The sequence below is a fragment of the Dromiciops gliroides genome, chromosome 4, assembly GCF_019393635.1.
Source record: "Dromiciops gliroides isolate mDroGli1 chromosome 4, mDroGli1.pri, whole genome shotgun sequence".
NCBI classification, from domain to species: Eukaryota; Metazoa; Chordata; class Mammalia; order Microbiotheria; family Microbiotheriidae; genus Dromiciops; species Dromiciops gliroides.
Window position 1 is genome coordinate 66,672,058 of NC_057864.1, and position 22,241 is coordinate 66,694,298.

The window sequence follows — 22,241 nt, forward strand, 5'->3', positions numbered from 1 at the left end:
TTCTAACAAATAAGTATGGTCAAGTAAAATAAATGTGCACATTGGTCACGTCAGAAAAAGATATGATTTATTCCACACTACTAATCCATTCATTACCTCTTTGTCAGGAGGTAGGACATATGATTCATCATTGGATTTCTAGAATTGTGTATGATCCCTAAATTGATCAGAGTTCTTAGGTTCTTCAAAGTTATTTTCCTTTACTATATTATGGTTATTGTTGTATAAATTGTTTTTCTAGTTTTACTTACTTTACTCTGTCAGTTCATACAAATTTTCCCAGGCTTCTTTGAATCCATACCTTCATAATTGCTTATAGCATAATGATATCCTATTATATTCATATATCATACATTTCTTAGCTATTACCCTGTTGATGTTTTCCTCCTTTCTCAGTGCCTGGATCACAGTTTCCTTCTCTGGTTCAATTCTTTGTCATACATATTGGTATTCCTAAATTCCCGATTCCTTGATCTATTCAGCTTTCATTCCTGTCCTTCACCTCAGCTATATGCAGACACACCTTCATGAATATCTTCTCCTATCTCTTCATCATAATATTTTATCATTGCATCCCTCCCCATGCCTTATTAATCCTAAGCTTTCTTCCTCACAATGATTTCTTTATTCCTCAGGACTTGCCCACATCATCCACCCCTGCTCTGATCACACTTCTTTCTTCCTAATCTCAACCCCTTTGGTGAATCATTTCAGCTCTACTCAATCTTCTACTCTTGAATGCCTTGTTCCCTTGTCTTTTTGCTGCTTGTGCCTTGATAAAACCCAACCCTGGATCACTTGCCCTGCTCAACTCCCCAGCTCCTACTCCTGCCCTGTTGAACATAATTGGAGAGTGCTGACTTGATCCACCACAAGTTTGTTATCTGACCTCAAAGGAGTCCTTACTGTGACAAGGCCCTAAGTGATTCCCTGTCCTATTCATTGTTCCATATCTTTTATTCTCCCCATAAGCTCATCACAGCACATTCTCTCCTCCTCATCCCAGCTGAGAACCTTACCTTATATTTTGCTGAAAACTTCAAGGCCATTTATCATGGGTTCTTCTTCCTTTTTCATCTCACATCGCCTTGACATCATCTCCCACTATCTCTGTTACTTAAGTCTCTGATGAGGAGGTGGCCCTTCTCGTAATCAAAGCCAACCCTTGTACATAATCCTTTGCTCCCATCACCTTCCATCTTTCCCAGGATATTGCCCTCACTACTGTCCTTTTCTCTCCAATCTTCAGTTTCTTCCTATCCACTGGTTTCTTCTTTGCTGCCTATCAACATTTCCTTGTCTCCCTGATTCTTGACAAAACCTTCACTAGTTCCTACCATGCCTGCTAACTCATTCTATATCTATCCTCTCTTTCTCCACTAAACTCTTTGAAAAAAAGCATTTACCCTTAGTGCCTCTATTTCCTCTCATTCTCTTCTAAATCCTCTGAAATCTAGCTTCCTTTCAACTGAGATGGCTCTTTCCAAAGAGATCAATGCTCTCTAAATCAAATGCCCTTCTCTTAGTCTTCGACCTTCTTGAGTCTCTACAGCATTTCATACCATTGACCACATTCTCCTCTTTGATAATATCTCCTGTCTAGGTTTTTGGGATCCTACTCTCTCTTGGTTCTCCTCCTACTTTTTTGACTGCTTCTTCTCACTCTCCTGGTCTACTTCTTTATCTATGTTCTACCCTCTAACTGTGGGTTAGGCTCCAAGGCTCTATCTTTTCTCTATGTACTCTATCACTTAGTAATCTCATTTGGACTCATGGGGTCAATAATTCCGATGAAAATTATTCCCAAATCTTTATACATGGCCCTAGTCTCTCTTGTGAGCTCCAATTCCACATCTCTATTTATTGGATTATTTAAAATGCATGTCCCATAAACACCTTAAATGCAACATTTCTAAAACAGAACTCACTATCTGCCCCAGCCCTCCAATCCCTCTGCTTTCCTGTCAATGTTGAGGGTAAAGCCCTCCTTCCATTTATCCAGGATTACTACCGCAATGTCATCCTTAACTCCTCACTCTTACTCGATCCACAGTTGTTAAATCTTATTGTTTCCATTTTCATGACATGTCTCATATATGTCTCCTCTTCACTCACACAACCATTATCTTAGCTCAGACCATCATCACTTCTCATCTGGACTTTGGCCATAGTCTAACTTCTTTTTCTCTCTCAAGAGTCTCCTCACTCTAATCTATCTTCCACTCAGCTGCCAAAGTGATTTTTCTAAAGTACAGATGTGACTCTGTAACCTTACCCTCATTAAGTGAACTCCATTGGTTCCTTGTGACCTCTAGCATCAAGCATAAAGCCCTCTTTTTTGGAATTTAAAGGTCTTAATAGCCTTATCTATGGTCTTCTTACACATTACTCCCAATCATGCATTCAACAGTCTAGTCATACTGACCTAGTTGCTGTTCCTCACAAACAGCATCTCCCATCTCTATGCCTTGGCTATCCCCCTTGTCTGGAACACACCCTACCCTTGCCTCTACTTCTTGGAATCCCTGGTTTTCTTTAATTTAGCTCATGCACAATTTACTACAGGATCCCTTTCTTCTCTCCCTTCTCCACCCCAGTTGCTAGTACCTACTCTTCTACTTTGTATGGATCTTGTATATACTTATATGTACATGTTATTTCTCCCATTAGAATGTAAACTTCTCTAGGACAGACAATGTTTCTATTTTTCTTTGTATCTCTAGCAATTAGCACAGTGCTTTGCACTTAGTAAGTGCTTAAGAAATGCTTGTTGGCTGATTTATTAATTACTTTACACTCTCCAAAATTCCCCAGGCATCCCAAGTTAGTTGCAGAATTCTCCTTCTGAGAGGATGGCATATTAATTGGTGATTGGCAAAGAATCAGATAGACTTTTCGGTGTTATCGCTCGGTCAGTACAAGAGCAGAATTTAAAATCTTTAAGAATTTAAAAATTTTAGGATCTCTAAATTACATATCAGTGTAATCTACTTCTGATCCATTTCAGCTTGGTAGTAACCTAGATTTATAGCAAATAGAATGGGGAGGTAGTCTGTAGTAATCAGAGGAAATGAGTTGTGGACTTCTATCCACTGCTTGAGGTTGAGTTTATGTCAGCAGTCTCCCAGGGCTGTGGGTCCCATGATGTCAGTGGATGCTGTGCAGCTGATGTCTGGACTCAACATCCTGTTCTGGGGAGTGACCAGCAGATAATGACCCAATGTGTTGTGTCATCTCCATGGAAATCCTTGAAATCCACAAATGAGGACTGGTTGAATGAAAAGAGCTCTGGACTTGGGGAGGGAGAGTGTCAAAAGACCTTGGTTTGAGTCCTAGCTTTGCCATTTACTGGCTGAGTGACTCAGTTTCCTCATCTGTAAAGTGTGTGGTGGGGTTGGACACGTGGCCTCTGACTCTGGCACTCTATGGTCCTGTGACTCTTTTTAAAATTTCCTTCTCTGGATACAGGCCTCCAGGAAGAAGCCACTCTCCTCAGCTCCAAGAAGGCCTGCGATGGCTTTCTACCATATATTTCATTTCCCTTTGGGGCTCCTGCTCTGGCCCATACTACAGACAGCATCAGCCCCAGCGACTCCTGACCCTCCCATGTGCAGCAATCAAGAGAAGCAAGTGATGTTTAGCCACACCTACAAGATCGATGTACCGAAGTCCTCCCTGATCCAGGTGGAGGCTGATCCTGAACCTCTCAGAGATGATGGGGGAAGGCTGCTCCTCCCTGGGGAGGCCAGCGAAGAACAGAACATCATCTTCCGGCACAATATCCGCCTTCAGACCCCAAGGGGAGACTGTGAATTGTCAGGCAGCTTCCAGGACCTGCTGACCCGGGTGAAGAAGCTGGAGGAAGAGATGGCAGAGATGAAGGAGAAGTGTGGTACCCAGCAGTGCTGCCAGGGAGCTCCAGGTGAATCCATGTCTTGTCTTCTGATGGATGGTTCCAGTGTGGGCCATGGTCCATGATGACTGTGGCATTCCTAGTCCTTGCTCTTGGGTCCTCATGGGTGCTGTGGTTCCGTGCATAGACAGGAGCTTTGTGGGTTATTCAGAAACACAGGGTTACAGCTCCTGGGAACAGCAGCAGGGAGAGGGCCGGATTCCAGAGCTCTGGAATTGCCCTGAAGCCTCTATTAAGGATTTCAGGCAAGAATTATCCAACTACTGTTTAGTTCATGACCTCATTAGTCCTCTGAAATCATGGCAGATCATTGTATTGATCAGAGCTCTTGAGTCCATTTTAGGATATGGCTAATGTGGGAGTTTGTTTTGCTTAACTATATCATGAGGGTTTTCTTAGAACCAGGGGAAGATGGGAAGGAGAGAAAATAAATGCTTACTACTTGAAAAAAATTCAATTTAGTAATTATGTAAAAAAAGAATTCTCCAATTGGTCATATAGTCAGCTATGTGACATAGGAGATAGAGGACCAGGAGCAGCTAGGTGGCACGGTGGATAAAGCATTGGCTCTGGATTCAGGAGGACCTGAGTTCAGATCTGACCTCAGACACTTGACACTTACTAGCTGTGTGACCCCAGGCAAGTCACTTAACCCCCAATGCCCTGCCAAAAAAGAAAGAAAGAAAGAAAGAAAGAAAGAAAGGAGATAGAGGACCAGATTAGGAGTTAAGAATCTCTGCATTGAAAACTTGGCTCAGATACTTACTGGACATGTGACCTTGGGCAAATCTTTTAACCTTTCTTAGCCTCAGTTTTCTCATCTGTAAAGTGGGAATAGTAACAGCACCTATCTCACACTGTTGTGAGAACCAAAGGAGATACAAAATGAAAAGCACTTTTCAAACCTTAATGTGCTACATAAATGTTAACTATTATTGTTCCCTACAAATCCAATCTTAGCCCCAAGGAAGATGTTAACAGCCTGAATTACAAATAGTAATAAAGTCCCATTTTTAATTAAAAACAAACAAAAAGGTCCCAAATGTTGGCTCAGATATTATATGGCATTTTGCATATTTTTTACTTAAAATGTAAATGCTGTTTATTTCATTCAGATAAGAGACTTAGAAGTCTCTTAGAGCTGGAAGGGATCAACATATGCCTAACCCTGTTTGCCTCAGTTCCTCATCCTCATCTAAAATGAACTGGGGAAGGAAACAGCAAACGCTTTAGTATCTTTGCCAAGAAAACCCCAAATGGGGTCACAGAGAGTCAGGCGTGAATGAGATGACTCAATAACAACAACAACCAAAAAAACCTCATTTTAAAAATGAAGAACCTAAAAGCTGGAAAGGTGAAATGGCTCACCCAAGGTCACGGCAGGACCGGAATCCAGACCCAGCTTTTCTGACACTTGTCTACTACTCTTTCCGCTGGGCCACACTGCCTTGCCTCCAGTGGACCTTGCCACTTTCTCTCTAGTATTCGATGGCTCACTTCCTCCAGATCAGTCCAGCAGTGAACCATTTTCCCTGGGGCTCCCTCATGCTCAGCTGCTACCCCCTTCCCTTCTGGTGTCAATTTGGTTGGACTCTACCTAGAATTAAGACAGACAGCTGGATAGAAGCAACTTGATGGGAGAGCAAAGTTGGTGTAGGGAAATTGTGTGAATATTAATTAATATGACTGCAGGGATAGAGGGTGAGGGTCCATATTTGGTGGATTATTCAGTGCTCAGGCTACTTCTGGGTACTCATGTTTCTGAAGGAGCTAGACGTCCTTCCCCCTCTCATTCATTCCCTCCCCCACCCTATTATCACCTCAGCTGAGATCTGCTCTCAAATAGCGTCCTAAAGTATTGGTACTTGGCTAGAAGCTCTGACTCAGAGAACAGGGATTTCTCCATAACTGAGGTAGGCAGTCTCTTTCTTTTAGTTCTAAGCTCTAGGTCATTTGGTTCCACAGCTGACTGGCCTCCTATCACTACTCCATGTGATTGGGTTCTATCTTTTTTTCCACATGGGGACCCAATTAGATTCCCCTCTGACTGAAAGTTCACAATTTAAATATTTAAGAGGTGGAATGAGAGGTACAATAGCATCCCTAATATCATGAACATGGAGTCATTATACATGGGATACAGATATTCCAAAAGGAAGGGAAGATGGGAATATTCCACCTTAGAAGTGGAATATTCTAGCTGTGTGACACTGGGCAAGTCACTTTACCCTCATTGTCCCCGCAAAAAAAAAAAAAAAAGTTTATTGTAGGAAAAGGAGCAGGACAGGGCATGAGAGCATGGGAAGTCATGGAGGCAAGGATGAGAGCACGTAGTTATAGATTCAAGACCTTATTTCCACCGTTGATCTGCCCATCACTTACCTCTGACTACAGGCACAGTGAAAACTGACATCTGTGGAAAGCCCCCTGGTACCTGGTTAATCCCCCCAAAAGATATGTTTATCCCTGGATAATGATGGGATTTAGAGTAGGAAGGGCCCTTCACATTCATCTAGTCCATCCCTCTCATTTTTTTTTTTTTATGGGGCAATGGGGATTAAGTGACTTGCCCAGGGTCACACAGCTAGCAAGTGTCAAGTGTCTGAGGCCGGACTTGAACTCAGGTCCTCCTGAATCCAGAGCCGGTGCTTTATCCACTGCGCCACCTAGCTGCCCCCCATCCCTCTCATTTTACACATGAGAAAACCAAGGCTCAGAGAAGGAAAGAAACTTTCTCATGGACACAGAGGTAGTAGACAGCGGAGCTAGATCTTCTGTCTCCAGAGCCTGAGTTCTTTCTACTTTCTACACAGCCACCTGACTGTTTTGTACCATCTTCTAGTTGGTCTGAACCACTGTCCTTGAATTTTATTTGGCCTTAATTCAGAGAACAGCCTTGAATGACCCAATTTTGTGTAATAAGGAAAAGCAGGATTCCTTGGTTCAGGAACCAGGAGGCCTGGAATAATCTAGTTAAGCCTTCAGTTTGGGGGGAAATAGTCCCTGCCTTTTTCTGTAATTAAGTGTTTCTTTGTATTATCTGGAAATCTAACATGTCTCAAGCAGTTAGAGTCCCTTTTTGCAATAAGTAGAAAATAATAATATTTTTTAAAACCCTAGCAAAGGAAAAAGAGGATTATTGGATCCTAATCTTGTCACTACCGCAGCTGTGTGACCATGGACTTCACTTGACCTTTTTGATGTTCAGGTCTCTCACTAGGGGAAAAAAAATTAGGATACTAACTACATTGCTTAACTCAGAGCATTGTTGTAAGGATCAAATGAGCTGATGCATATATAAGCACTTTGAGAACTTTAAATTAGGGCTATTTAAATATAAGTAAGAGGATTAGCCCTATGGTTTCTTTGGAATAGGGATCTCCTGCTGTCCTTTCATCTTAGCACAGCTCAGCACCTCCTCTCCAATATATCACCTTAGAGAGTTGATTAGAGTAATAAGGAGTTAAATCACTTGCTCAGGGTCACAGAGCCAGTATATGTCAGAAGGGAGACTCAAACCCAGACATTCATCATTCTAAGGTCAGCTCTCTATCCCTTGTATAATATCGCCTTTCATGAATGGGAGGTATTATTATTATCATAATGTATTATGGATTTACCATAAGAGACAACCATTGTGTAATAGATAGAGAGCTGACCTTGGGGTTACAATTCTCTATTACTATAAGTTGTAGGGTCGGTACTAGTCTATGTTGACACAGTGAATTTCCTTACTGGGATTTCTCCATACAAACAAAATCACGTCTGGTCCCCTGTTCTCACTCACCACCACCACCACCCCGCAAAGAAAAAAAAGAATAACAGAGAAGCATCAAGCGAATTTATATAATTGTTACTTAGAATGAGAAGAAAAGGGGAAATGAGATGGTTTTGTCTAATCTTATGTGGGAGAACTGAAAAAATGAAATGGGTGATGGGGTTACCTGGGAGTCTGAAATAGGTTGATTTCAGGCCCTGCCTCATTACTTCCCATTAACCACTGTTTAGTTGAGTCTAGCAACCTACCTCTGGCTATAGAACATTCCTGAATCAATGCGGATAGGTAGAAGAGATGACACGAAACAGACTGTTCTTTCTTTCTTTCTTTTTTTTGCAGGGCAATGGGGGTTAAGTGGCTTGCCCAGGGTCACACAGCTAGTGTCAAGTGTCTGAGGTCAGATTTGAACTCAGGTCCTCCTGAATCCAGGGCCGATGCTTTATCCACTGTGACACCTAGCTGCCCCAGAATATTATTTCTCTAAGATTTCCAGGGAAGAAGATTTTCAGGTCTCCCTTGGTGTTTCCAAATCATCATTATTTGTTTTTCCTTTTTCTTACTCCCCCATCCCCACCTCTTCTTTCTTTGTTCTTCGGTACCTGATACTATTCTGCCCAGGTCTCAGCAACCTCTGCAGTGGGCATGGAATTTTCACCCAAGACACTTGCGGGTGCAGGTGTGATGAAGGCTGGGAAGGCCCTGACTGTTCCCTCCCCAGCTGTCCCGGGGGGTGCAGTGGCCACGGGCGCTGTGTGGATGGCCGATGCATTTGTGATGAGCCCTACATTGGTGAGGACTGTAGCTACCTGCCCTGCCCTGAGAACTGCAGTGGGAATGGAGTCTGTGTGAGGGGGGTCTGCCAGTGCCATGAGGATTTCACGTCGGAGGACTGCAGCGAGAAGAGATGTCCCAATGACTGCAGCGGCCACGGCTTCTGTGACACAGGGGAGTGTTACTGTGAGGAGGGCTTCAGCGGCCTGGACTGCTCCCAGGGTGAGAAGCAACTCTTCCCGGGCTCTTCCCGGGCTACTCTGACTCCAACCTTCCCTCTCCTTCACCCTCCTTCCTTCCTTCCTTCTTACCTTCCTTCCTTCCTCCCTCCTTCCCTCCCTCTTTCCCTCCCTCCTTCCTTCCTCCCTCCCTCCCTCCCTCCTTCCTTCCTTCCTCCCTCCCTCTCTCCCCAGTTTGCCAATTTTCTTCTACCCTAGATGTGGTCTGACCATGGACAAGTACCCTGGGACTATCACATCTCTTATTTTTAGACATCTCTTGCCTTGCTTGGTTACCTTCTTGGATTCTCCCCTATCCTCTAGGAAAGGACTTAATAAATCCATACTGATGGATTCCTCTGTCTCTCCCCACTCCCTTTGTTTCTAGTTCCTGCTCCCCAGAGTCTGCAGCTACTCAAAAGCACTGAGGACTCTCTGCTGGTGAACTGGGAGCCAGAAATGAACGTAGACCATTACCTGCTCAGCTACTATCCCTTGGGGATGGATACTTCAATGAAGCAGATTAAAGTCCCCAAAGATCAGTCAAGTTATGAGATTCTCGGCCTGCAGCCCAGCACCAAATACATTATCACCTTACGCAATGTGAAGAAAGGAACTTCCAGTAACCCACAGCATCTGCTGGCCTCTACAGGTAAGCAGCATAGAGATAACAGGCCATGAGAAGACCCTCTGTTCCCAAACCAAATTAAAAAATTATCCAAACCTTATCTTTGTATCTGTTGTTAACTGATAAAGCTGATAAAGTGAGGCAGGCACCAGCCACAGGGAACAACTCTCATTGACCTTGGTAGCTAGTCTTCATGAGTTGTTGAGATTGAAAAATTCATCATCTGGTCTCTAGCCTTCTCCAAACTTAACTAGGCTGGTCCTCGGATACCAGGCACGGTCCATTGCTAGGCTGATGCCCAAAGCCTGTCCAGTTTGGTAAGACTTGCCATGTCTCATGCTTTGCTGTCAGGGTTCTACAGGGTCATTGCCATGTCGCCATTACTCAGTGGGGCATCCTAGCAAGGATTTTGGTGCTGCCTAATCTTACCTTGGGGGGAGAAAAGAAAAATAAGCATTGAGTGACTAGGCAACCCCTGTGGTGGAATTTTTTCTTCCCTGTTACTATAAATACTTAACTAGGAAGAGAAATGGAGATTCAAGTGACTCCTCTTCCTAGGTGGCAATCAATTGATTGATAAGCATTTATGAAGCACCTACCATGTGACAAACACTGTAGTAGATGCTGAGGATACAAAAGAAAAAGATGGGACAGTTCCTGCCCTCAAGGAGTTTACATTCTATTGGGGATACACATATACATATGTGTGTATATACACATACATGTATATCTGTGTTATGTGAATACAAAACATACAAAATCAACAAAGGGAGAGTAGGAGTGCTTGGAAGATGAGAAAAGACCTCTTGCTGAGCCTTGTCTTGAAGGAGCCCCGGGTTTCCCAGAAGCAGAGGAGAGGAAGGTCTGTATTCCTGGCGTGGGGGACAACTTGTGTGAGGCAAGGGGGTGGGAGATGTTGAGAGGAATAGCAAAGAGTCCCAGTTAGACTAGAGAAGAGAAGCAGGTTCTAATAAATAAGACTTGGAGAGGTAGGTTAGAACCAGGCTGTAAGGGACCTTAAGAGGCTGAACAATATAGTTTATGCTATAATGGAAAGAGCACAGACCATGCAGTCAGAGGACCTGGGTTCAGATCCTGCCTCTTATGCTTATTCTTTGTGTGACCTAAGGTCAGTTACTCAACCTCAGTTTCTTCATTTTTAAGTTGAAGAGGTTGGACTAGATGACCTATGAGGTCCCTTCCAAGTCTAAATATCACTTTGGTGGATATGTAGAGAAGGGACTGAAGAGGGGAGAGACTTGAGGAAGGAAGCTCAATTTGGAAGCTAATTTAATATTATTTATAACAATAATAATAGATATTTTTCTTTCTTTCTTTTTTGGTGGGGCAGTGAGGGTTAAGTGATTTGCCCAGGGTCACACAGCTATTAAGGGTCAAGTGTCTGAGGCTGGATTTGAACTCAGGTCCTCCTGAATCCAGGGCCGGTGCTTTATCCACTGCGCCACCTAGCTGCCCCAATAGATATTATTTACATGGCACTTTAAGCTCTTTCCATACATTATCTCATTATACTCAGTTTTCAGATGAGGAAACCAAAGGTGAGAAAGGTTAGTTACTTAACCTGGAAGTAAGTTGAAATAAAGGGAGACGCTCATTATTATGCCTCCTTTTTAAATAGCTAGAAGATAACAAAGAATGATTAAAGAACACCTTAAAACTGTCTGGTTGATATCCTTGATTTTAGGCAGAGTAGGTGGCACTTGGACCATTTTAGACTAATGAGTAGCAATCTATTCCTGAAAAATCTTAAGAGGAAGGTTTAAGTAATCTCCTTTGCTCCAAAAACTCTTAAGATCCCCTAACCATGAAGTTTGTCTTTATGTCTCTCTTGATTCAAGTTAAATCCATTTTCTCTGGGTTTTTCCTCAGGGAGAACTTGGCTGGGAGTCACTTTCTCTAAAATATTTTTGAATGTGATTATTGTTTCTACTATTCTGTTTGAAAAATCATCCCAGTTTCTTCAAATCTATCCTTCTTTCATAACCTTTTGTGTTAGTCTTCCCTGGAATCATCTCAAGTTCCACCCCTCCCCCCTTAAGTCAAATCTTTAAGGGAAATGTTTTATTTAAAAATGATTTGTATCTTTTGTTTTCATATCACCTTAATTTTTAAATATATTCTTCCCTCTACCCTCCACTTAGCGAACCATCCCATGTCATAAAGAATAACAACCCTTAAAAAGGAAAAGGTTTTCAGAGAGTGTCTAAGCTCTCTGCAAATGGCTCTAGACTCCACTAAATGTAAGGATTGGGTCTCCTACATGCTGGTTCCATTTAGCAACTTAACTATCATATTACATTTACAAAGAAATATTTACTTGAAATGTATAATCACAAATAAACAGACCGACTCTCCTAACTTTCAAGAGGCATAATCTCTTCCCTTTGTACCACTTCACTCCCTGGGGATGGGCACAAGATTAGGTTCATAGTTTAGCTGGAGTCCCAGGCACACCCTAGCTTCTCCACGCTTCCCTGCCAGACTAGCTGGCTGCACCATCCTGTCTACAATCTTTGCCAACATGGCTGAGCTCCCATGTCCGGTGGGGATCACCACTGGCCCCTGAACTGAGACAAATGAAAGAGAACAGAAACAGCCCCAGGCTCATTTCTTAGAGCCAGGGGAGAAGAAAGGGAGAGCAGGAGAAAGAAGTCTTTCCCTTCTCACAGGCTCAATTCATGATTCCTGGACCTTGGACGAACTGTGACCTTCACTCTCTGGACACACAAGAAAGAAGAGTGTGAGACAGAAAGAGATGAACTGTCTCAGTCTTGCCAGTTTAAGATCACATCCTTTTCTCATCTCTTCAGGTCTCCATGTAAGGGAATCTGGACACACTCAGGGAAGCCCCCTTAGGGATGCCCCTTTGTTAGGCTAACTGGGCTTGCTCCCAAAGCCCCATTACATACAAATGAGAAAGTAGAGGCCCAGGAAAGTTGTGTGCCTATTGTCACACGGGCAATAAGAATTAGTGACCTTTTGGAAATATTTACAGTGGTATGGTGGGGGGCAGAAGCTAGGTTACAAGGGTTTGAGAAATGGGGAGTGAGGAACTGGGGTGTAAGTACCTTTTTTCAAGAAGTTTCTGAACTGATGTAGAGTGAAGTGAGCAGAACCAAGAGGACAAGGTGCAGAGACGTGGTTATATCGTTTGATGAAGAAACTGTGAATGACTTAACTATTCTCAATAATACAATGATCCAAGACAATCCCAAAGGACTAGTGATGAAATACACTATCCACCTCCAAAGAAAGAACTGATATTGATGGAACAGACTGAAGCTTCTATTTTTCACTTTCATTTTTTTCTTTTATTCAAGCTTTCTTATATAAAATGACTAATATGGTAACGTTTTATACAATCGTACATATATAACCCATATCTAATTGCTTACTGCCTTGGGGAGGGGGAGAGGAGGGAGGGGAGGAGGAATAAAAATTGGAGCCCCAAACTATAAATAAAGAAGTTTATTACTTTTTTAAAAAAAGAAGTTTATCAGTAAAGAGGGAAAAAAGAGATGGGATGATAGATAGCTTGAAGGAATAGAAAAGAGATGACTATTAAGATTATAGTGAGGTAAGTGCATTTGTAGAGAGATGGGAAGGAGCCGTTGGAGGAGAAGTGAAAGACAATTCCTGCAGAATGTTTTTGGAGGAGGCAGTAGGGAATGGGATAGGGAAGAGAAAGGAGGAAGAGGGAATGGGGGAATCATACTGAGAAATGCTTAAGGATATAAGAGGTGGGGCAATGAGGGGGTTCATGTGAAATTGCTTTAATCTTCTTAGTGAAGTAAGTAGAAAGCTAAATCATCTGAGTACTAAGTGTTGGGCTATATTTGTGAGGGAAGGAAAATAATTGGCACCGTTATCTGTGGGCCATGAAATTAGTCAATAAGGGTAGAACTGAAGGATGGTTGAGCCACAGTGAGAAGCCAATTGAAGCTACATAGCATAAGTTTATAGAGGGTGAAATCAGCTCAATTTTATGACTTTCTCTAGTGACACTTGGCAGTACTAGAAGAGGAGTGGGGAAATTTGATTATTCAGACTAGCAAGGGATTGACCAAAGAATGAGTTTAATATTTGTAAGAGAGTGAGAGACTAGGAAATTCTAAAATTTGAACTACTCTCAGTCTGGAAGACCATACAGTCCCAAGAGTGGTAAGATCTAAAATTTAACTCTGTACCTTTGCCCAGATTCTTAGGAACCTCCATATTAAAGGCCTGAGAAGAGGACAAGGAATTAGGATTTCTTAGAGTAGGATTGTTGTGTACATCCTGTGTGTCCAGAGGATATTTGCTCTTTTGTTGTTGTTGAGTTGTGTCCCACTCTTCGTGACCGCATTTGGGATTTTCTTGGCAAAGATACTGGAGTGGTTTGCCATTTCCTTCTTCAGCTCATTTTACAGATGAAGAAACTGAGGCAAACAGAGTTAAGTGATTTGCCCAGGATCACACAGATAGTAAGTGTCTGAGGCTGAATTTGAACTCAGGGAGATGAGTTTTTCTTACTCCAGGCCCAGTGCTCTATCCACTGTACCACCTGGCTGCTCTACATTTACTCTTTACCTCCTGATTCTCTCAGCTACTAGTGTCCCTCTCCATTTATCTTGGATTTATGTTGTATGTATTTTGTAAATGCTTTCATGTGTGTATTTTATTTCCCTTAATAGAATAGAAAGTCCTTGAGGGCGAATACTGTTTCATTTTTGTCTTTGTGTTACTGGAATCTAGTACAGGGCCTGACTTTAAACATACTCATTGACTGATTGATTATGGTGGCTGAAGTAGGGTGGAAGAGGACTATGAATTTTTTTTTTGTTTGTTTTTGTTTTTTTGGTGGGGCAATGGGGGTTAAGTGACTTGCCCAGGGTCACACAGCTAGTAAGTATCAAGTGTCCGAGGCTGGCTTTGAACTCAGGTCCTTCTGAATCTAGGGCCTGTGTTTTATCCACTGCGCCACCTAGCTGCCCCAGGATTATGAATTTTAAAAGCTGAGGAACTATGTGGTCAGGTTGCTATAGAGGTAATCATTAGGAAATGTCTAAGACTTCCCCAGGTTAATTCCTAAACTTCTTTATCGAGGTGTCTGGACCTCATGTACTGTAGCCATTTCTCTAAAAGCAGAGGCAGAGACAAGTAAAGAAATGCAAGGAGATCCGGCCACTGTGTCTAAGTTCTTTGTGCCAGCTCTTGTTCCTTGATCACGGGTCTTGGAAAATGGGCATGGAGAGAGTAGAGAGTTTCGAGGCAAAGACTTCTTGGTAAGGAAACAGGCATGGAGGCGATGAGAGAGGAGAAGGGAAATCAGGAAAGAGGAATGCGTCCAACCCCAAACTCTTCTGTCCGATGAACATGTGCATCTTCAAGGTCTCTGTTGCAAGGGTGTCAGAGGGGTGGTGTTCATTACTTAACATAAAGCAGGGGAGCAGGCCTGGGGGATGGTAGGAGATCTGCTCACATCTCTTCATCTTATTTCCTTTTTATTCTTTTCTCCTCTCCTCTCCCTTTATCCTAGATGTGTCTGTGATTGGCGCTGGTTGGGTGACTGATGAGACAGAGTACTCCCTGGACGTGGAATGGGAGAACCCTCCTGTGGATGTCGATTATTACAAACTCAGATATGGTACTTTACAAGGGCAGGAACTGGAGGAGGTGACAGTGCCCAAGAGCAGTGACCCCAAGAGCAGATACGATATCACAGGTAAGAAGAGCTCTAAATTGCTGATGGAACTTTAACTCAGTGTGTGTATGTGTGTGTGTGTGTGGGGGGGGGTGGCGATGAAAAAATTGAGGGAACCATGGGAGAAGAGGGAATTGGTGTCTCTGAGGTTGAGAAAAGGAGTCCTGGGAAATTTACTTATCACTGACCCAGGCACCATATAGAGAGTACTAGGTTCACTTGAAGCCTCATCCCTGAATTCCTTAGACATGATACACTTCTTGACCAAACTAGACTCTCTGGCTTCAGATCCTGCCCCAATATTATGCTGACTGACGGCCTTCTCTCATATCTGGCTGCTTTGGAACTTTCAGTGGGGGATGTGGTCTGAGGTGATCTAATTCTGGCTCTGGTGCTTATTTTTGAATATGGATCTGATTGCTGGCAAGGATCCCTTTCTCATGAGTGTGTGTGTGTGTGTGTGTGTGTGTGTGTGTGCAGATTCAATCTATTGACTCTGACTTTCCATCCCAAGAATTACTGACAGTTGAGCTGCCCCAGTGGTTGAATAGCCTTTGAAAGTCTTGGACTGATTATTGTGCTGAGAGAAGACCCTTTCAGAAGGAGTGTTTTTTGGTTACTAGAAAGACACTTGTGACCACAGGTCAAATCAGGAAGCAGGTCCCCACTCACTTCCTTCCCAACAAAGGGAGAAAATCTGATCATGTTAGTGAAGCGGCCTTTTCCCTCTGACTCTACATCTACTGAATAGCAGGCCATTAAATAAGGGGATTCTTTATGGGCCAGCCAGATTGCATCGGGGTCAGCTCTTTATGTGCTTTTTAGACGGGTGCTCTAAGGAGATGCTTGGTATCTCATTTACTCCTGGTCCAAAGGAAACTAACTGAACTACCCCTGGGACTTCTGGCTTGGAAGTTGGGAATGCTGCTCCCTTGAATGAAGCAGTTTTCCGTGATTTGTAATGTTCTTCCTGTTGGTGCTTTTCTAGGTCTGCAGCCTGGGACTGAGTACAAGATCACTGTGGTACCCATAAGAGATGGGCTGGAAGGCAAACCAATTTCCCTGAATGGCAAGACTGGTAAGGGCTCCTTTGGAAGTATTCTCAGATTTTAATTTCACCTCTCTCCACACATTTCTTTTGGCTACTTTCCCTTCTCCCTAGATAAACATTCTGGGTGCCACAAGAGGTAAGGAAGAACCAGTGTATGGGTAGACATATTCCTTTCTGGACAGATATCTATTTAGGTAGGTGGGTGGGTGGAGGGAGGCAGACTTAGTGTTTTAGTGAAAAACTTCATGGTTACAGCAATCTCCTCTTAATGTCAGGGGTCTCGAAGAAAAAGGTTGTTTCTGATAACTGGCCCCTTATTTGATCAGTTTTTGACCACTTGATCATTTCCAAGACTTTTGCCACCGTGTAACATTGGTTCATTGTTGGATACCACTTGCAAACATGTGTTTGTTCTGTACCAAGAATACCTTCATCAGGGATGGCCTGGGTTTGGGTATAAATGATAATCACAAATATTTTGTACAGGAGAATAGGCATATAAGTTGGTAGTTGTTGATGTTTTCTCAGTCACCGCTTTTTTTGGGTTTGAGATTTTTTTCTGCTGGGCCTTAATTATCTTCCCTTTCTTCAGATACTTTGCATATCAATCCCTCAATGTCTTCACAGTTGTGTTGCCTCCATCAGATTTTCTCTACATGCATTAGGTCTAGCTCATTTTCGTTTTGCCATTTTTGTTCTCTTCTATCTCTACTATAGACACATTTGGGACTGTAATATTAGAATCCAAGTGTGGTTACCCCGTCCCTTGATTGTGAAAACAATTTGTTAGGGTCATCTTTACAGATGTTTTCCATTTTTCTTCTGTTTTCTCCTCTGTCCATTTTCTACCTTTAATATCCCCAAGATTCCTTTGCTTTGGTGGATGTCTTGTCAAGTTTTCTTTAAACTGGCTTTACCCTCCACTGCTTCTCTATGCTGTATGAGTTTATCCATCTACAATTGATTCAAATGCCTTGTATCAGAAATTGACAGCAGGGAGGAAAGAGAAATGTGGCTAAAAGAAGAATGAAGATACACGCTGCAAAAGTTGCCAGGGTCTTGTCTTGTTTATCCATTAAACAAAGTAACCAAACTGTCATAATTTAAGAGAACTGCTGTAAACATTTCATGTAAACTGAGGTTAAATGGGAAAATATGGAAAATGATGGGCCCCGGGTGTGGAGGTTGGCACAATTACCATTGCCATCACTTTTGTCATTATTATTATTATTATAAGGAGATCTACATTTTTTATTTGGAACATAGTGCTATTGGACTGAGATGAATCTCTGTGGCAAGACACAAGGAAAGAAGAGAGTGTTCTAGTCTAGAACCTTCCTCTGAGAAAGCTCTCTTTTTAGTTCTAGTCAGTTTTAGCCTTACAATAGCTAGTTGTGTTTTGTTTTGTTTTTTGTTTTTGCGGAGCAGTGAGGGTTAAGTGACTTGCCCAGGGTCACACAGCTAGTAAGTGTCAAGTGTCTGAGGCCAAATTTGAACTCAGGTCTTCTTGAAACCAGGGCCGGTGCTTTATCCGCTGCACCATCTAGCTGCCCCACAATAGCTAGTTTTGAATAGAATACAATACAGGGTTAAAATTCAGTAATGCTATAGTGACTCCCTTTAGTGTACGTGTGGGACATATGTCACTTTATAAAGGGCCAGTAGTAATGAATGCTTTTTTTTCTGTTCATTTTTGTTTGTTTGTTTAAGAAGTATAATGAATACAATATCAAATTTGGGGTAGGAGTTTGGCTAATGAGCCATTTTCATGAGTTGGTAAGCTGTTTGTACTTTTTCTACAGTCTTTCCCCACTCCAGTCCATTTGGATATTTCTATGGATCCATGATCTAATCAGTGTGGACATACTTCCTCTACCAGTGCAAATTGAAAGCCCTCTACACCTTTTCATCTTCTATGATTCCTGTCCACGCCCAGTTATGAAGGATCTACCCAAAGTACTGGAGGATTTCCTCTAGTTATTGAATGCCCATTTAATGCTCAGGTTGTTTACCTAATGTACCTTGCTTTTACTACATAATCAATGGAAAATATAAGATGGAACATCTTCCTTTTCCAGTCATACGTGTCTTGGATGATGTCTTTTATGCCACATTTATGTAGAAGTCATCACTAGGGGGCAGCTAGGTGGCGCAGTGGATAAAGCACTGGCCCTGAATTCAGGAGGACCTGAGTTCAAATCCAACCTCAGACACTTGACACTTACTATCTGTGTGACCCTGGGCAAGTCACTTAACCCTCATTGCCCCACAAAAAAAAAAAAAGTCATTACTAGACATATGCTGCAGTCTGTCTATTCTCTGCTGCCAGATTAATCTTCATTAAACAGTACCCTCGTCATGTCATGGATCACATCATTTCCCACTCCTCATGACTTCATTCAAGGCTCTTCATAATCTGGCCCCACCATGCCTTTCCAAATTTATCTTCCATCGTTTCCCAATATAGTCAGGCTTGTCTTTTCACTGTCCCTTAGACATGTCTCGTTCATTTTTGACTACTTTTTCTCAAATTGTTCCTCTGGCCTGGAAAGCTTCCTTATCCCAATACTATCTACTTTGCAAAGCCTCACTCACATTCTGTTTACTACATGAAGCTGCTCTAACCCACAGTGATCAGAATTCCCAGGGCATTAACTTCACTTTGTCTTTTGTTGTCATTTCACTTTTCAAGTCCTGTTTTTGCAATGAAACTGTAAACTCCTCAAGCTGAGGGGCCACATCTCATTCATCTTTGTGCTCTCTATATTGCCGGGCACGGTGTTATATGCACAAGAGGGGCTTCACTAATATTTGTTCAATTGACTTTTTGTTGAATCACAAAGCTGGAGGGAGCTAGATCTCAAAAGCATGGCAAAGATAATGGGATTCAAAACAAACTGGGATTACATTTTTCATTTGCACAATAAAAAAGATGAAAATGGATGTGAGAAGAAAGACACAAAGTCAGTAATTAATGAATACTAATCCAATTCTTTTTCTTTAATACGAAAAGTCAGTTTTCTACACACTTTTGTCATCCACTTGTCCTCAGACTAGGGAGTGGAAATCCACTGGAATTCAAAAGTAATACATGCAAGAATGAGAGAGCAAACGGCATAGGTCAGGTATTTTTCTGTTTGAATTACTAGTTAAATTAAAGCAAGAGTATGAAAGGGAAGGGTGTGATTGACAGTTGCCACTCATTAGAAGACAGTTTAGCATCTGCCTGTAGAAAAATGAAACCTAGACTCAGAACCAGGCCAGTCCTCAGAACAACAAGTAAAAATGCAGATCAATATTTCTGGTTGGCGAAATTTCTCCCTCAGAACCTTAGGAGACAGTTCTTTGATAATTGACTTTTTCTTGAGGACTCACATATAGGCCGTTCACATTCAGATGATCTCTGATTAAAATCTCCCACAAACCACCACCAACTACTCAGAAAAAGCTGCCATTTGAGTTCCTTAAAGCTGAAATATGATGTGAAAAAAATCAGTCCAAGACCACATTTTTTTTTCTTTTTAAACTTTTGGAATCTTTAAACATTTTCTTAAGGAGACACAATGATGTCATTGCTCTCTACTTCCAGATGAGAAGCTATAATTCTATCTTAATCTCTCATATATGACTTTGGTTCTCACAAGCCTGCCCTGGCTCCATCAGCAGCTTAGATAGTATTGACAGCTCTGGCTTTGGATAGACTTTAGAATACTTCAATCAGACCATGTCGGCTCAGATTCAATTTCAGGCAGATAATCCCCCTAGTGTACCTTAATTTATGGTTCCTAAAACATGCGCCTGAGTTTTCCAATAACTTAGTATGAGGAAGGATGTGAATTAATGAATGGGAATTAACTCGCTAGTGTGAATTAATGAATTTCTTGTCCCAATAACTTACTTGTGCTATGTCAGGATCTCAAAATTTTGCCTTTCTTATACTTTCATGTAGTAAAAGAGGATGATAACAGCTTTGACATTAAATCTGTTTTCTATTTCTAACTTAAAAATGGACCATACATATTTCCTTATTTGGATGAGTCTATGATGAGATGACATTGTTCTTTCTTCTTGGCCTTCTAGAAAGTCTGCTATAAAAATGTATTCCTATCCTTGACCCTTTCCTGCTTTTTAAGTTGTATATACCTTATACTAGAATCCCTCTAGTCAGTCAGACAGAGATATAGTTAACTTTTGCTTCTTATTTATGACCCCTCTAGGTCAGGAGTTGGCAAGTTTTGAGAGGTACCTACCAAGTTTTTTATTCATTGACAGGGCCAGGGGGCAGCTAGGTGGTGCAGTGGATAAAGCACCAGCCCTGGATTCAGGAGGACTTGAGTTCAAATCCAGCCTCAGACACTTGACACTTACTAGCTGTGTGACCCTGGGCAAGTCACTTAACCCTCATTTCCCCACCCCCCCAAAACAAAACAAAAAACAAACAAACATTGACAAGGCCTAAGGAGTATCTTTTATTTATTTATTTATTTTTTATTTTTTAGGAGTATCTTTTAAAAGGGTTCTCTTGTGCAGCCCCAAAATTTCAGAGAACTCATTATACTTATTTAATTTAAGTTTTATAAATCAGTATCTTAATTACTGCTTAATACCTTAGGAAGGTTTAGTGCAAATATCTTAAATCAAAGGAGGAATATAGGATAAGTACATAAGAGGTTAAATGGTGACCTGGAGGGTTACAAAGAAGGAAGTCTTATTTAGCACCTACTTTAGCTATCTCCTTTGGCCTACTTTGATACTATGCATTATAGGTGTCTAAACCTTGGTTTAGGCTGAAGTAGAGGCAGAATCAGGGCAATTAGATGGTGCAGCTGATAGAGTGCCAGGCCTGAAATCAGGAAAACTCATCTTCATGAGTTGAAATTCAGCCTAGTACACTTACTAGCTGTGTGATTCTGGGCAAGGTACCCTATTTGCCTCAGTTTGCTTAACTGTAAAATGAACTGGAGGAGGAAATAGCCAACCACTTCTGTATCTTTGCCAAGCAAATCTCAAATAAGGTCACAAAGGGTGAAAAATGATTGAAATAAAAGAGCTAGAATCTCATATCATTTTGTTAAGGGTTAAAATTCTAGCTAGTCTGTCTAAAATATCTAATGAGTGGTCGCCAATAAATTATAAGCTTCAGCAAGAGTTAGACTTTTAAGCATTTATTAAGGAGAATAAGAATTTGGTAAAGAGAGAGAGAAAGGCCTAGATTTCTATCTATTAAAGGGAGAGCACATTTTTAGCTCCCTTCTCCGCCAGCGTCCTCAGGAAAGAGCCCCAGAGTCAGCGCCGGTCTCTTCCTTCCTCCTCCCACTAGTCCGTGTCACTTCCTCCCGCCAAAGAAAAGACTCCTGGTCTTGCCCTCAAAGACCTTCGCTTCATGGGCAGAACTCTTCTACAGTAAGTATCCAGCAGGTGGCGTCATTCCAATCGTTACAATTTGGAAAAGGACATAGGGGTTTACCACACCCTCAAGAAAATAATTCCCCATAAGCTATGAAGTTTTTTCACTCGGGTTAAAAAAAATCTACTTTACAAGTATAGGATGGAGGGCAGCTAGATGGCGCAGTGGATAGAGCACCGGCCCTGGAGTCAGGAGTACCTGAGTTCAAATCCGGCCTCAGACACTTAACACTTACTAGCTGTGTGACCCTGGGCAAGTCACTTAACCCCAATTGCCTCACTAAAAAACAAAACAAAACAAAACAAAACAAAACAAAACAAAAACAAGTATAGGATGGGCGATGCATGGCTAGACATTACTGTTTGGTAGTAGAAACAACTGGTGGGGAGAGATGTTAGTGGGCTAGAATTTCAACACTACTCAACAGTGACATGACAACTAAAAACAAAACACCCTAAACTATTATCCCAGTCTACATTAAGAAAGACACAGACAGAGTTCAAGACTAGAGAAGTGATACTCGAGCTATTCTCTTCCCTGGTCAGATCATAGATAAATCCTTGTGTTCAGTTCTGTGGAGAGCATTTTAGGAAGAGCAGTGATAAACTGAAACCTCCAAAAGAGGGTTTCTATGATAGTGAGAGAACCAAAGACTGACAAATAACTATCATTTCCATAGCTCTTTACAAATATTATCTTACTTTATTCTTAAAACAACCCTGGGAAGTAGGTACATTTTACATATCAGGAAACAGGCTGGGAGAGATTAAG

The 22,241-nt window shown here is 41.9% G+C and overlaps 1 protein-coding gene across 1 annotated transcript in view; it reads left to right on the top strand.

The window, feature by feature from the left end:
* The first annotated feature begins 3,513 nt into the window (after positions 1-3,513).
* Positions 3,514-22,241, top strand: part of TNN (tenascin N) — a 77,232-nt gene continuing 58,504 nt past the window's right edge. Inside the window, exons 1-5 of the mRNA XM_044005378.1 lie at positions 3,514-3,922; positions 8,310-8,684; positions 9,069-9,332; positions 14,848-15,033; positions 16,001-16,090. Of these exons, the coding sequence (XP_043861313.1) occupies positions 3,514-3,922; positions 8,310-8,684; positions 9,069-9,332; positions 14,848-15,033; positions 16,001-16,090 (1,324 nt within the window). The remainder of the gene's footprint in view (positions 3,923-8,309; positions 8,685-9,068; positions 9,333-14,847; positions 15,034-16,000; positions 16,091-22,241) is intronic.